The following is a 16,373-nucleotide window of genomic DNA, read 5'->3' on the forward strand; positions in this document are numbered from 1 at the left end:
TCTTCTTTTGTCCTGTCCTTAATAACAATCCACACTCATCGTTTTCTTGGTCTTTTCTTTCTCTTTAGGGGAAAAATGCATTCTTCAAAGACCTAACTTCAATTCAGTTATTACCCAGTGGGGAAATGGATCCAAATTTTATTTCTGTACGACAACAGGTGAGTTACAGTTATTGCATTTTATTTTTGTCTCTCAGAAGAAAGTAGTAAATAAAAAATTTGGCTGGCCTTGAAGGATGGCCACTTCCAAAGTATTCTTGAAAGCTAATTTTTAATTATACGTTTTTGATGAGTAATTTCAATGGAAAAGCCACCCTCATTGACAGGAAAGCTGATTATTGTGATTTAGACATTTTTTAATGACGCACACTGACGGTGCTGTGTCCTTCTCCGTTGGCAAGTTCTTACTGAAAGTCGTTAGTGCGGCCGTCCAGGCCCAGCATTCAGTCGTGAAGGACAAAGAGTCCTCAGAAGAAGCACCGTCCGCTCCTTTCGGGAAAGACCAAGATTGGCCCGTTCTAGCCGTGGATCTGGCTCATCACCTTCAAGTTAGCGAAGATGTTATTCGGAGGCATTACGTGGGGGAGCTCTACAACTACGGTGTGGACCACTTAGGAGAAGAGGTAATGGCGCCTGTGCGTGTGAGGTGGGGGCTCAAGTCACAGACAGTATAGCTGGAGTAAAGACTCTTAAGGTAAGTCTCCAGTAAAGCTTTTTGCTCTTCCTTTTGTTAGGACTTCTAGGCACAAAAACAACAGAATGTTAAAATATAAAACTGTCATCAAATTCCTGTTCCTGGTCTGTGTTTAATAAACTCCTCGTGTGCCAGCCTGTTCTGTGCAAAGGGGCAGAGCAGTACCCCAAACAGACAGGATTCCTTCCTCATGCAGTTGATGGTCTGCTGAGAGGAGCAGAAAGGCATGCTGATTTTTTTGTTTTTGGAGAGCATGCAAGCAGGGGGAGCTGGGTGGGGTAGAGGGAGCGGGAGAGAGAGAAACTTCAGCAGGCCCCATGCCCAGCAGAGAGCCCGATGTGGGTCTCGATCTTACGACCCTGAGATGATGACTGAGCCAGAATCAAGAGTCAGACGCCCAAGTGACCGTGTCGCAGGCGTGCTCAATTTCGTGCTGCGTGGCAGACACTGTGAAGAACAGGATCATGTGAATAGACAGGAGCGACCACCGTACGGTGGTCAGGGGAGCAGCTGACTTGAGCGCCCAGGGATCAGCCGCAGCCAGTCACACAGCGAGCGGGCGGAACCGAGCTTGAGGGCCGGTACGGTGGGCCGTCCGTAGCAGGCAAGGACACCCAAGTCAGAGACGAGGTGGGGACGTGGGCGGGAGGCACACCACGGGTCTCGTAGTGCACGGTTACTCACGGTGTACTCAGAAGCTATTAGAAGGTTTTAAGCAGTCATGATGTGATTTAATTCCCTTTGCCAGAAACTTGAAAAATGCCTCTTAGAGTCATACTGAATCGAGATATTAGGGAATGAGAAAAATTAGGGGATGAGCAGAAATGTGAATTTTGAATGCTAAATTTGATTTGGACTTTTTGGTTTTGGTTGTATACATGGCCACGGCTCAGAAATGACCTAGAACCTCTTCACTGGCAAAGCCTTTCCTAAACTAAGCACGTCTGTTAGCTCTTACTGTATACACGCTTGTCCCTGCTCATCTCCTCAGGCCATTCTCCAAGTTCATGACAGGGAGGTCCTGGCCTCGCAGCTGCTGGTGTTAACAGGGCAGAGACTGGCTCACGCGCTCCTCCACACCCAGACGAGGGAAGGAATGGAGCTGCTGGCCAGACTTCCGCCCACACTCTGTACGTGGCTGAAAGCCATGGTAAGTACAAGACAGTGAGATCGATCAGGTCCCTGGGGGCTTCCTTAAATGCATATTTAATAACAGTTAAGGAGAAAATGTAAATTATGAGTTTAAGTTCGTTTCGAAGAATTCTTACCGGGAAATAACTATCCTGACAACTCTTTTAAAAAAGTGAATAACGATTACTGTTGTGTATAACTGATAGGTTATTTTTGTGTCCCATTTGCAGAACCCCCAAGATCTTCAAAACACAGAAGTGCCAATTGCAACAACAGCTAAACTAGTAAATAAAGTCATCGAGCTTTTACCAGAAAACCACGGGCAGTATAGTTTAGCCTTACACCTCATTGAAGCTGTGGAAGCCATATCTACTCCTTCTTTATGACATTTACCTACTGAAAACGGTCTCAAATTGTGTGACTATAACATGAATTAGTGCATGGTAATTTTACATAGTAAGATCCGGAATTTTATGGAGGGAGTATGTCTTTTTTCTTTTGTAAAATAAATAAAAACACATACTACTTTTTAAAAGTGCAGTCCTGGCTAAATTCCACTCCTTTGGTTAATATTGAAGATAAAATATAAACAAATATTAATTATACCATTACTAGCACAGATGTTTTACTGTTTATTTCTAATTTAAGCACTTAACTAGCTTTATGGGTAAACTTTGCTATTTCAAATGGGTTATAATTTACAGATTATGTTCTTACTATCAGATTCTATATTTCGTACTCAAAATGTTGTAATTAAATTTAAATGTGTTCATGTATAGTCCCCGTCAGTAAAATTAGCCATCCCACTCGCTTCTGTTGGCATGTTTAAATCCCACGTCCCAGGCAGCCGCCTGGAGTGCTGCATGCGGACAGGCTCTTTCCCAGAGGTTACGCTGCCGCCACTGGAGGAAGATGACCTTGCTTTGGAGGAGAAATGGGTTCAAGATCATCATATGCACCAGAAGGGACACTAAACCCTTAACCTGTGGTACTTGCCAAAGTCGAGAAGCTGAGATGCATGCAACACAGCAAAATTAATTACAGTGTAAGTTAAGATGGACTTTTCACCAAGATTCGAAGTTGTATCCACATCAGGTAATTGTAAAAATGTATTATCTTGTAAAATTCATGTTTTAAAGAAAGGGCAAAGATGCTAAAAATGTAAGTCCAATTTATTTTTCCTACCCGTGTTTAGAAATGTCTGCTTCTGGGATACGGTAACGTCATCTGTTCCTGGGAACAGTACAGAGAAGGCCTAGTGATATTGCTTTGCAAACCTACCTCACAGCTGGGTTGAGAGAACCAAGTAGAACTAATTTTGTACCCTAGAGTGCCTAGAGCAGTCCAAGTGCTGAATAATTATTTGTTGATTAAAACCAGATTAACCAAAACTCTGTAAAAAGTGCTTTGAGCTCTACAAATACCCAGTGTTTATTAGGGTAGATCTTGGGAATGTAGCCATACGGTGCAATTACTGCTCTCCGTCGTGGATCACAAGTGATTCATAGTAACTCACTGTGGTGCAGAAGTTGGTTGCTTCACTTATAAGAAGCCAACTTTAGCAACTGTACAAAGTTGAGGAGTATGCCCTTCAAGGACGTAAAGAAAAAAGTCTCATGTTTGAGGCTATCCCAATGTAAATTCTTTTTAACTAAAAAGATCACACCCAAGTAAGAACTTAACTGTCTAAAACTTAATAATTACTGTTTAATTTAAAAATCTTGGAAGATAAAGTCTTAAGATGTCCTGGATATTTGGGTGAGGGCCACGCTGGGTACAGCAGCAGCACTGAAAAGGACCTTACGCTAGCCCAGCCTCTCTGCCTCTGCTTGGGTCTCCGCTGGCCTGTCCACACACAGTCCTGTGATTCCTTGTAAACCTATCTAGCTTAATCTACTCACGTGTTATATGCATTCTAAAAGATTCGTTCTTCCTGTGATTTTTCTAAATACTCTGAAAGTAGTTACGAATTTTGGAGGCTGGTCAAAGAAACTTTAAATCCCTGCTTTGATTCTAGTATCACTTTTGGGGAAAGGGGGGTGCCTGATAAACACGTTAGGTAATAAAGCTGGTTAAACTTATTCTGGTAGGACACATAAATCTGGGACTTGTTGAGAATATTAGTAAGCTGAAATATGGCTCATGGGACCGTAACGGATCATTGAATTACAAATCTGTAGTTAATTTATAATCCTAAAGTTCACCATTCAGAGAATTTTAAAATTGAATTCTGAGTTACATGGTTAAGAAAAGCAGTTAAATATTTTAGCTATTTCATCAAGGGCTTTTAAAATAAATCTAAGAAAAGAAAATGAATACCTATGTAGACATTCTGTAACAAAGAGCCACAAATAAAGGAATTAGATTTTATGTAGGATGGGTGATTTCTGAAACAGGCGTGTTGCACTTTCTGATGGCAAGCCAGTAACAGTAGTGTTTTCCTAGCGAGAACTCCCGCCCACCCCCCTTACACCTTTCACATTAAACAGGTGTCTGTACCTTGTTCAATTCCACTGTATAATGCTGAAGGAAAACAGAAGTGTCAGATAATCGTAACTTCTACATTACAGGTTGTGTTTAGATGTAGAACTAGCAGAACCAGATAAACGCAGGTGAAAAGGACATAGCACGACCTTCTAAATGCTTCATACTTTTGCAAAAACAAAAGAAATGGAGAGAGTTTCACGTTTGTTATAAAAATTCATCTAAGGTCAAAGTAAGCACTGTTACATTTAAATTGCTTTTTTTTTAAATGGTTAACTACAACTTAAAATCAAAGAAAACATTTAATAATATTAACCTTACATGGAATATAATGTTCACTGTGGTTCATTCATTGATAAAAGACAAATCTTTTTAAAGTACCCATAGCAACAGTGAAAGCCCTCCCTCACCCTAATAGGAATGAATTTGTTGGGCTTCTAAAAGTTAGATTTCTGCTGAATAGAATTAGCCATCCCTAGAAAGATTTTAATCCATACCGAATTGTTTATCTATTATAATGTACTGTAAGTAGTGACATTCTGTACATACTTCTATTTTGTGTCCATTGTTGTGAACTGATGTATATTAGTGAAATAAATTTTTAGCTTTCATGTTTCAACATTCATAAATGTATCAGTATTAAGGTTTTCTTTTCCCTCTTGTATGAGGATAACAAGTTTGGTGACGTTTTCTTTCTGATGCAAACAAAACACCTAGCTGTCGTGAAAAGGAGGACGTTCACGAGGAAGCCAGAATGAAATCACTCGGCCATTCTCCTTCCAAGACTGTATTTTTTACTTGATTTTTACAACTTCACCAGTATCAGTCCACTTCCAGATGCCTTTATTTTTAGATGTTATAGAACTTAAATACAGAGTCAAGAAGCTTTATAAAATATAAAACATTCTCTGGTCAGCCACATGTAAAGTCAGCCATATCCAGTGTTTCTGTCTGAATAAATCCATTATGGGTATATCGAGATCCATCTGCATATTTGTATTTTTCTGCATGTATGTATGTATATATATATATACACATTATTTTTTATCTGCTACAGGAAAAACTTGTAATTCCGAATCTGACCCTCACCCTCCAGCATTTACTCTTCCACTCATTACCTAAATCTAGGCTGGCTTCTTCCCAGTGTGGTAAGCAGGGCCTCTGACCTCGGGCGCCCTCTCAGGGGCGTTCTTGCGCCGAGAGCCGTCGACGGCACAGCGAGCTCTTACTTCCCACCGACAACTTCCGCGCATCGGGGGCAGAGTGTATCTGGAGACTCAGCCGTGTACTTCCAGCAACGAGGGCATTTTTCTTTGGTAGTTGGCATGACAATTACTTTATAGGAAGACTCTTCACGAATATCACCACCTGTGAGAGAGACGGGAAGACGGACAGGCTGTTCAGCTGGTAGCTCTTCCCTGAGTGGTTTTGCCAGCATTTTTCAAAGCTTTCTCCCTCCCCGGGGAAAGCCGGTGAGTACGGCTTCATTTGCCACGTTACGTGAACAGCCATGAGAGTGGACTCACACCCTGAGCCCTGGGGCCAGCTGAGGAATCGGAGACCCGGAGTGCGAGGGTGACTGGTTTTCCCCGCCTCACGGAGCTCGGAGCAGGCCTTCTAGCCCTTCATCCGGGCGCGGTTCTGATAAAGTACACCGCCTCTCCGGCTGCACGAGAATTTTAAAAAGAGCCAAATTATAGTGACAACTGCAGTGTCCCCACTGAAACCTTCTTGGTTTAGGGGTGCCTGGGGGGCTCAGTCGGTGAAGCATCCCAACTCGATTTCGGCTCACGTCGTGATCTCAGGGTTTGGGATCCAGCCCCACGTCAGGCTCCAAGAGGGATGTGGAGCCTGCTTATGATTCTCAATCTCTCTCCCCTGCGCCTCCCTCCACCTCTCTCTCTCTCACAACCCCTCTCTTAAAAAAAAAAAAAAATTCTTTGTTTAGACAAAAAGGAAACAAATTTCTCTAATACTCTCAGACTTCAGCCTAAATATATACAGTCAAGGAAGTTATTTTCTAGCCATGGTACAAAGAATGTACATTAACATTTTGAAAAGCAAGTGAGAATCTTTACTACGTGGTCAGTGCTTCCAGGCCTCAGACTTAACAGATGCCCATAAGTGGGCCTCCCGCCTCCTGACGGCACCTAACAACCGTGAAGAACACAGGGAGCGTCACTTTCCCACAGTGTCTGTGTGACATTCTCTGTTAAGGTGACTGTGTCTCCAGCCATCGCTGAGAATGAAATAGGTTGACCAAAGTCCCCTACTGAATACCCACCAACTGCCTGCTCATGAGATCTGCTGTGGGAATGAGGTTCCATAGAATTTCCTTGGCCCTTCACGAAGAATGGCTAACTCTTTTAGGGTGTGCAAATAAGAAATTTCAGAGTCCACACAGGGGAGGGACGGGCTAGGCCATACCTGGCTCCTGAGTACCAAAGGACAGGGACACAAAAGCCAACAGGAGTGGGGCCAACTAATGTCACCCACAAGGACCATTATTCACAGGAGAGGAAGGAAAGCACTCTCCTGTCCTGAGCCCTGTGTTCCCAAGATCCTCATGTAGGACACTTCTGAGAGCTGGTTTAGAACCTGGCCGGTTTCCAGAAAAAGATGTACTCCAAGAATGTACTTAACCTTGAGAACACACCTGATCCACGGCAAAGCTGGAGACAACCTACGATTATCACTCTGTTCTCCAGGTCTCACCGGGTACTCTCCCCTCTTCCTTACCTTCTAAATTGATCAGGAACGTCCCTTTGCGTTCAATTACATCTGTGGTTACTGATCGTGGTTCCTGAGAGAGTAAAGTTGTCTGGGAAGCCATCATTAGTTCATTCAATTGAGAGGTGCTGGAAGTCTCCTCCGCTTGTAGCATCTGGGAATAAGCAAGCAAAGTTACTGTTGAAATGTTTACTGCAAACTGAGGTTACAAGAATTCACGCTGCAAATTCTTTTGTTCAGAGAGTGACCCTTTAGGACCATTATCTCCTAAGCTAATACTATTAAATGAGAACGAAAGGGTTTTTTTTAATTTTTTAATTTTAGAGCATGTCAGCAAGTATGGGGGGGAGAGCCAGAGGGAGAGGGAAAGAGAATCTCATGCAGATTCCTTGATGAGCAGGGAACCTGATGTGGGGCTCCATCCCATGACCCCAAGATCACAGCCTGGGCCGAAGTCAAGAGTCGGCCGCTTAACTGAGCCACCCAGGCACCCCTAGAATGAAAGGTTTTAACTAAACCTTTCCAGGGAATAGTATGTGCTCTCTATATAATATACTCTGTGCCAGGCACTTCACTGTGCTAGATGCTAAATGTCCATTATTTCTAATCATCATGGTGTTTCTTATCCCATTTTCCAAACGAATCCTGTTCCAAGGGGTTAACTTACTCATGGTTCTCAAGCAGTAAAAGCTGCACTTCTGCCCAGGTCTGTGAGCCTCAAAGCCCAGCCTGCTGCTCGCTGTGTCCTGCCCCCATGAGGAGAGGGGGTAAGATACTATCTAAACAGACCTGCGTTTAGCAGCACAGACCAATGGTGCCAACTGAATGAAGCACGGAACTACTCTCAGTACAATAAAGTTGGATGTTTGATAACAATTTTTACACTTTTCATTGTAATTCTGCTCTTCAAAATGAGTTTATAAGCTAATACAGACATTCCTTAAAAAAAAAAAATTAAGGGGCGTCTGAATGGCTTAGTTAAGTGGCTGACTCTTGATTTCAGCTTAGGTCACGATCTCAGGGTCATGGGATCGAGCCCTGCGCTGGGCTCCATGCTGAATGTGGAACCTGCTTGAGATTCTCTCTCCCTCTCTGCTTGCACACTCTCTCAAATAAAAATTTTAAAAACTCAAGAAAAAGCAGGAGATTTCAAAGAAATTAATTCATGAAATTAGTACTATTCATAGATCCAGGACTCCATCTGACAGCTACCTAGTGTAATTCCTAATTTTTAGTGTAATTCCTTGTTTTTTAAAATCCCGAAGTATTTTTTCCAATATAAATGATCCAAGCAAGCTGTATTTTTTTTTTTAACTGCTTACTCAGAACTAATGAAGTCAAAGGACACATGAGGTGCAGGGAAAAGGCCTAGTACCGTGTAGCCTTAGCTGGGTCACAGTTCCCATGGTCTTCGGTTTCCTGGCTCATAAAATAGAGCCTCCCAACTTACACATTTTGTTTCTTTAAAGATTATTTATTTAGAGAAAGAGAGCAAGGGGAGGGGCAGAAGGAGAAGGAGAGAGAGAATCTCAGACTCTGTGCTGAGCATGAGCCCAAAGCAGGGCGCTCTCCTGCAACCGACAGTGAGACCTGAGCCGAAATCAAGAGTTGGATGCTTAACCTACTGAGCGACCGGGGTGCCTCCCAACTTACAAATTTTAAAATGTGGCTCTCTTACTGAAATTATCTGCTGTCTGATCAATACTGTCCTACAGCCTGCAAGCCTCAAATCTTAGTTATGTTACTGAACATTTAACCTGACCTTACCAACCAAATGAGATGGTCATTTTTAGAAAACTATGATAGCAGTAAAACTTAAAAAAATATATATTCATTGTCAATTCTCTTCTCAAGCATTAAAAGTAGAGAAAAATCTTGAGTCATTATCTTAAGCCACAAAGCAATGTGGCCAATGAACCATGAATAATCCCAAGAAGAAAATCCTGACGGTCCTTTTGGAAATAAAAATAGGACGAATGCTTTGAGAGGGCGTGATAATTTGCTGGAGCAAAGGAATTTTCTTCAAATCTCCTGAGAAAAAGATGGAAATCTTTTTTTAGATTTGTTTGGAACCTGGTCCAGATGGACAAAATTCTCAAAAAACCAGACCCTTAACACAAACCCCTCAATTTTTGTGTAATGATAACGTCATCGGTCTCTGTCACTTACTAAACAGCCCGGAGGGTTTGCATTTCAAATAGGACTTTGCTGCACCCCCCCTGTCCCGACTTCGTAGGGGCGTAGCAACAGAGGACATGTCTTGTAGAAGAACGGAAAGGAAGCGCGGAGAAGGAGGAAACAGAATCCGTGATGATACCAGGATTACAAGATCTCTAAACTAAAAAAAATCTTACTTATATGGAGATTTTTAAAAGCCAAATTTCAGGTGCAGTGGCAGGTTACTAACATCACTTCCAAAGAGACAAACTGCTACTCACCTCTATTATCTCAAAAAGCAGCCCAGGCTCGATCACAATGATAACCTTGTACTCGGCTGCGTTTTTACCAGGGATGCTCCCAAGAAATGAGTCTCTCATGGCACACGTGCTCTCTATGGCTTCCTCTAATCCAGGCTTCTTCCAGATGGAACTTGTCCTAATCCACCCAGTACGAAAAACACTCTTGGGTTCTTTGAAAAAAAGAAAATTAAAAAATTAAAAATTAGTAAAAGTAAAGTAATTTACATGTATAGAAAGCTCTAACCATTAAATATTTACTCTTCATGGGAAACAAGAATTGGTATTTATGGTTAATATTATGGAGCCATTCTAAATGCCTAAAAAAAATTTATATTCACATTTTGATACTTAAAGGATAAAATATAATACTAAGATCCCAAAGGAAAAAAGGATGCCTAGAAAAAAATAAAATAGAAAAAAATAGCCCAATATTGAGAGTAGTTGTCTTTGGATAGTAAGAAAGATTAGAGTGACTTTTCCTCCTCTTTCTAAATTTCTACAGCTAATTTTCTATAAGCTTCCTACAATCAGAGGGACAAGATATTATAAAAATATTCATTAAAAGGCAGTGCACTTGGTTTCAACAAAACCTGAATCCTATTTCAGACGCTTATAAAGGTATTAAAGAAAAACTGATTCTGCAGGAAGGCGAGCCGCTCGCCCACGGCAGGACGCACTCCCGAAACCAGTCCCACTCGGCCGCAAACAAGTGCGGCAGCCGCTGAAGCCCCGAGAACGATGGGCCGCAAAGCGCCCACTGTGGACGAGAAGGTGCCCCTCCCACGAGGTAACAGAATCAGAGGCTGCCAGCCTCATCGAGGGTCCTGGAGAACACATCACGTACTCCTTACCTTTACTGTAAGGGATGTGCTGGAAGACTTCTTCAGCCAGGTGCGGAAGAATGGGAGCCAAAGAGCGAAGCACCACATCCAAAATCTCAGCTAAGGCCGTCTGGCAAGAGCGCCGCTTGGGGCCACCCGCGGGTTCACAGTAGAGCCTGCACGAGAGCCGGACGCTCAGCGGGGGACAGCCCCGCGGCACCGAGAGCCTCACAGCAGGAAGCGCCTCGGGCCCGGCTCATTCCTGCCGCCCGATCTGACGGCTCGGGCCACCGTCTGACCGAAGCAGCAGGCATTCTGTCGCCTGTGTGGCTGAGTCCTCTATCCCACTGGCCTCCTCCCTGCTCGCCTCCGAAACCTCTCTCCGCAGCCGTGCCGCCGCCAGAGCTGCGTCTGAGAGCTAACCGTGTGTTCCAGGACAACTGACATGTTAGTTGGTGGCACTGGCCTTTCAATCTTAGCAGTGCGTTCGGAGGACTGGGGGTTCCAGTCCCTGTATGTAAGGTCCGTGAGGGGCTGACGGGCTGGCGCTGACACCGCACGTTGGCCTCGCTGCCATCAACGAAGACCAAGCAGCGAGCCTTCCTCCACACGGATGTCACTGATCCTACACGACTGTATTACGGTGACAGGTGCTTGTGGATTTGTCTCTCCTCCTCATAGTTTACAAACTCCGGAGCACGGGTACTATCTTCACCTCCCACCGGCACCTACTCCTTGAGCGCTCTCCTGATCACACACTAAGCACACTCCTTACGTTACCTCTTTTCAGAATCACATTACGAGGAACGTATTGTCACTTACTCAAGATCCCAACTTCTTAATAACTGCACGTCACCCACCTTGCTCACCACTGTACACCCAACATTTGCCAAGCAGACGCTCGAGAAATATCTGAATGTGTTAATATTCCGTCATACATACCGGTCTTTGATTATGCTGAAATAGAAGTTAGAGAGCTCTCTGGTGTAAAATGCTCGCAACAGCCGAACAACTTTTCCAAAATCGTACTGTTTATATGAATCTGTAATCTAGGGAACAAAAGCCGAAATAAATTTGGAAGTTGGGGTAAGCCAACAAAAACGCAAGTCCTCATGAGCAAAATATGTACCTTTTCAAAACACGTTTCAAAGGCAGACAAATACAGAACAGGAGATATGCCAGAGTGACTGAGGATCTTTTAAACATTTCTGGGTGTCAAATTCAACTATCGTCAGAAAATACTGAATATTCTACTCTGGAAACTAGAGAAGAACACTCATCACAGGAAGGGATCGGGTTTAAAATGATAAACACCACACCATTTTAAAGCAGCGAAGTGTGCAAGTTACCAATGTTCCCTCACTTATGCCTGCAAAGTAAAATCGGGCAAAAACCTGCAGGTGTGTCTCTGACCTAACGGTACACGGAAGCAACCACATTTCCAATTTTTAAGGAAACACGAATTATCTGTTTCATATATAAATGAGAAAATGTCTTACAAAACACACAGGAATAGCCATTTCAGTTATTTCTATACTTTGAGGGTTATAAGCTGCAGATAAAATACAGCTCGACTTTATTCCTTCCTGCTGGAGAAACACAAATAGCTGGTCTTGAGAGAAAAATGTGGTCTTAGGGGAAGCCCGGGCCTACGTTTCCACCAGGTCCTGCTAGTCTTTTGAAAAACCAGGAAAGAAATCCTAAGATTCCATCCCTAAAGTCAGCCTCAGAATGTGTGGAATTTATCAAGTATAACTCTTCTCAGTGCTGTGGTTACTGTTTCTAGTAATGTCTGTTCCACCAGCACGCAACTCCAATTTCAACACTCAGCAGTCCTGACATTTCTACTTTCCACGAGCTTATTAATTCGTACTTACCTTGTTTGCTAAGTCCTGCAGTAAGTGCAGCATGTATTGGTCTATGACATACATGTCGTTAACAGGAACGGAATCCGTTTCTGGGTTGAAACCAGCGACATTTCCCAGAAGGAATCGGAGTGTATTCCTGAGCTATCGATGTTGGAAACAATGTGCAGTCAAAAATATATGAGGCCTTCAATTCTGATGGAAAAGTTATTTTATTTTTCTGTAATTTTTATACAACTCATGTTACCTTCTTAATGGGATACTTTTTAAAAACCTATCATTCCTACATGAGACTACAAATGCAAAAACAGAAGCTTTCATTTCAATAGCCAAATTATAGAAGGAGCCCCTGGACTTTACACATGAAGACTGATTTTTCATTATATTTCTTTGTAACCTTGTAGGGGCAAATCACCTTTCGGGGGCAGGGTTTGTTATCTATATAGGTTTAAGAATGTTATTTTCACCCACTACAGGCAAAAATAAAGATAAATAGAATAGATATGAAAGGTGATTGAGCACATGAAAAGTATATAAAATTAGCATAATTTTATATTATGCTATACTTTATAAAATATAAAAGAAGTTATATAAAGCTTTTAGGATTACAGTATTCATAGTTTTAAACAAATAAACACAGGATATTTTTAAATGCTCACAACATGTGGAAAATCATTTTCCTTTGCTGTTTTGTGACACCAAATAAAATGTTCCTCATTTTTAAAGAGTTATTTAGCGAACATGTTATTCAGAAATAGGAAGAACAACGGCTCTGACCTTGCTAATGTCGTCTCTGGCAGCATTTAGGACAGATGGACTAATGGTCACTTCATTGAAGACGTTGGACTCCGCTACCCACCAGCGAAGAACATCAGCACCGTAGGGAGGCTCCTTGTTTTGATCCTTTCAGTGCAAGAAAAAGACATGTAAACATATAAATGGCTTTCAACTCTAATCAGGCGAACAAATGTTTTAGGTATTCCTCCTCAGAAAAATTTAAGCACAACATGGGCATAAAATATACCTGCTCTGTAATGAAATAGGGGCTAACAATGTCAGAAAACAGCTGCACGTCGACAACACTGGGGAAGAGCGCGCTCTGCGTGCCCATGCACGTCCGTCTAGTACAGCTGGGGGCCGGAGCAGGGCCCCGATGCCTCTGTGACAGCAGAGGGGGAACCGGAGGGGCTGTTTTCCCTTCCGGCACCCCCCGGAAACTCCATACACAGAGCAATGATTACTGGACATTGTAAAAAGACAAAGGAGTAAAATAACAGACAAGTGATTTCTTTTCTGAAAGCAACTGCGAAATAAACCAAGTCATTAGCAACCCCAGATCTGATGTCCGTTAACGACTTGCTTTAAAGTGTATAATTTCCGGGGCGCCTGGGTGGCACAGCGGTTAAGCGTCTGCCTTCGGCTCAGGGCGTGATCCCGGCGTTATGGGATCGAGCCCCACATCAGGCTCCTCCGCTATGAGCCTGCTTCTTCCTCTCCCACTCCCCCTGCTTGTGTTCCCTCTCTCGCTGGCTGTCTCTATCTCTGTCAAATAAATAAATAAAATCTTTAAAAAAAAAAAAATAAAGTGTATAATTTCCAAGAATAATGAAACATGAAGTTGCAATCTCACTTTTTTCTTATACCGTTTCCATGTAACTGTAAATTTTTGTTTTTTTAAATAAATTTTTACAAAATTTTAAAGTTCAATTAAAAGAAGGGCTGGGGGGGCGCCTGGGTGGCTCAGTCGTTAAGCGTCTGCCTTCGGCTCAGGTCATGATCCCAGAGTCCTGGGATCGAGCCCCGCATCAGGCTCCCTGCTCCGCTGGGAGCCTGCTTCTTCCTCTCCCACTCCCCCTGCTTGTGTTGTCTCTCTGTCAAATAAATTAATTAAATCTTTTTAAAAAAATAAAAGAAGGGATAGGGTGCCAGGGTGGCTCAGTCAGTTAAGCATCCAACTCTTGATTTTGGCTCAGGTCATGATCTCAGGGTCATGAGATCGAGCCCCACGTCAGGCTCCCTGCTCAGTGGGGAGTCTATTTCTCTCTCTCTCTCCTTCCTTCTGTCCTTCCCTCTGCTTGTGCACATACTCTCTATAATATATAAATCTTTAAAAAAAAGGTGGGGGTGGATAGCATGGTTCAGGACCTAATTAGAGATTCAGACCTGAACTGAGCCAATAGGGGCACAATCCCAGGTCTTCCCTTTTTCATTAAAATCATTACTTAAGAGTCTAGATTTACATTAAATTCAACTCCTGAAACCAATATTACACTACATGTTAACTTACTAGAATATAAATAAAAATTGGGAGAAAAAACAAAGAGCCTAGATTTAAAACATGGTAAGGCGTCTGCTATGAGCGTAAAAGATAGTAGTTGTTGATGTTCTTTCTGTTGTTGTTTTACACTGAAATAACTACATTAAGGTTCTGGCTGCCAACTTAAAACCTTGAAACAAAAAACGTTTCAGAGAACCACCTACTTGTCCTCCATTGATGACCACATCAGGATCAATGACATTCCCAAGAGACTTGGACATCTTTTCTCCCTTTTCCCCAAGGGTAAATCCATGAACCACCACCGTCCTAAGAAGACAAATCAGGCATTGTGATAACGAACACAGTTATAATGATCTCTCTGAAGATCAATTACATCTTAGAGAGTATCTTAGCTTGACCAAAGAAACCAGGATTTTTCTTGACAGATTATATATGAAAGCTTTTCTTAAAAGTGTAATTCTCAGCTGCTTATTTATCATGATTGTTAGACAGTAAGCTCTTATACACAGAAAAATTTCTGATGTTTACATTCACTACACAAATATCTCCTGAGCATCTATTATGTATTGATTTTGAACATTAAAATCAGGAAAACAGTATGTCTTAAGAAGAGCGGATTATCATCTCAAAATTATTTTCAAAAAGACAATTTTAGACAAATAAATCTGTTGTTCTGTTGGCGTTTAAAAGCATGTTATACAAGAAACAAACACGGAAACTGTTCTGGGATGGGTTTTCATTTTGGGCCAGCAATCATCTTAAGCTCTTTAAGAACTGTTCTGAAATCAATGATCTGTACCTTAATAAGAATACCTAATCTAATAAATTCACTACAGGAATGTTTCAGTTCATTAGCCACTTGTGGATATTACAGATATAAGGATATTTGATCTCAGACTGTCTTCAAAACACGTAGAGTACCCTTCTCTATATTCCTTCACGTCAACTCTTCCCACATTTCAGATCTAGCTCTTCGCAGATGTCCCCACTGCTCCAGTCAGTGCTGATGTCACTTCTTGTGGGAATGACAGGGGGTACTGGTGACAAGTCTTTTCTGTATTGTTGTCTCCTTTGCAAGTTCAAACTCTTACTTCTCGTGAAACAAAACACTAAGCTACTAAGGGAGCTGTCTGCTACCCAGGTGTCCTGCAGATACGGCAGCTTTGGCTCCGGACTACTGCCATAAGCGAGTCAAATGCACTGTGGCTTCCAGCGCACACAGAAGACTACACTACACTGTAGCCAAAGTGTGCAATGGCACTAGGTCTAAGAAACAACGTACATGCCTTAATTTAGAAATGCTTTATTGCTACAAAAGGCTAACCATCACCCGAGCTTTCAGCAGATTGTCATCTTTTTGCTGGGGGAGGGTGATGGCTGCTGCCTGATCAGGGTGGAGGGTGCTGCTGGTGGGAGTGGCTGTGGCAATTTTTTTTTCCCTTAGTTTTTATTTATTTTAAAGAGAGAGAGAGAGATCGAGAGAGAGAGCACACGCAGGGGGAAAGGCTGAGGTAGTAGGAGAAGCAGACTCCCCGCTGAGCAGGGAGCCCCACCCGGGGCTCAATCCCAAACTGCTGGGATCAGGACCTGAGCCAAAGGCAGACACTTCACCGACTGAGCCACCCAGACGCCCCTCTCTAGCAATTTCTTAAAATAAGACAACAACGAACTTTGCCACAGCGACTGCTTCAGCCTTTCATGAACGACTTCTCTGTACCATGTGATAGTTGATAGCATTTTATCCAGAACAGAACTCCTTTCAAAACTGGAGCCAGTCCTCGTAAACCCTGCTGCTGCTTTATCAGCTAAGTTGACGTCATGTTCTAAACCCTTCGTCGTCATTTCAACAATCTCCGCAGCCCCTTCACCAGCAGCAGATTCTCTGTCAAGACACCACTTTCTTTGTTCCTCC

General features: G+C 42.6%; 2 protein-coding genes across 2 annotated transcripts in view; one reads left to right on the forward strand and one right to left on the reverse strand.

Moving 5' to 3' along the window:
- RAB3GAP2 (RAB3 GTPase activating non-catalytic protein subunit 2) overlaps positions 1-4,919 on the forward strand; it is a 102,957-nt gene extending 98,038 nt beyond the window's left edge. The window contains exons 32-35 of the mRNA XM_008685680.2: positions 69-158; positions 401-622; positions 1,685-1,843; positions 2,055-4,919. Of these exons, the coding sequence (XP_008683902.2) occupies positions 69-158; positions 401-622; positions 1,685-1,843; positions 2,055-2,210 (627 nt within the window). The 3' untranslated portion in view covers positions 2,211-4,919. The remainder of the gene's footprint in view (positions 1-68; positions 159-400; positions 623-1,684; positions 1,844-2,054) is intronic.
- A 215-nt stretch (positions 4,920-5,134) lies between these two features.
- Positions 5,135-16,373, reverse strand: part of IARS2 (isoleucyl-tRNA synthetase 2, mitochondrial) — a 55,963-nt gene continuing 44,724 nt past the window's right edge. The window contains exons 10-17 of the mRNA XM_040634486.1: positions 14,665-14,767; positions 12,961-13,086; positions 12,196-12,327; positions 11,261-11,367; positions 10,349-10,494; positions 9,477-9,667; positions 7,048-7,192; positions 5,135-5,676 (exon numbers count right to left, since the gene is read on the reverse strand). Coding sequence (XP_040490420.1) covers positions 5,534-5,676; positions 7,048-7,192; positions 9,477-9,667; positions 10,349-10,494; positions 11,261-11,367; positions 12,196-12,327; positions 12,961-13,086; positions 14,665-14,767 — 1,093 coding nt within the window. The 3' untranslated portion in view covers positions 5,135-5,533. The remainder of the gene's footprint in view (positions 5,677-7,047; positions 7,193-9,476; positions 9,668-10,348; positions 10,495-11,260; positions 11,368-12,195; positions 12,328-12,960; positions 13,087-14,664; positions 14,768-16,373) is intronic.

The sequence above is a fragment of the Ursus maritimus genome, unplaced genomic scaffold (genome assembly GCF_017311325.1).
Source record: "Ursus maritimus isolate PB19 unplaced genomic scaffold, ASM1731132v1 scaffold_2, whole genome shotgun sequence".
Taxonomy (NCBI): Eukaryota; Metazoa; Chordata; class Mammalia; order Carnivora; family Ursidae; genus Ursus; species Ursus maritimus.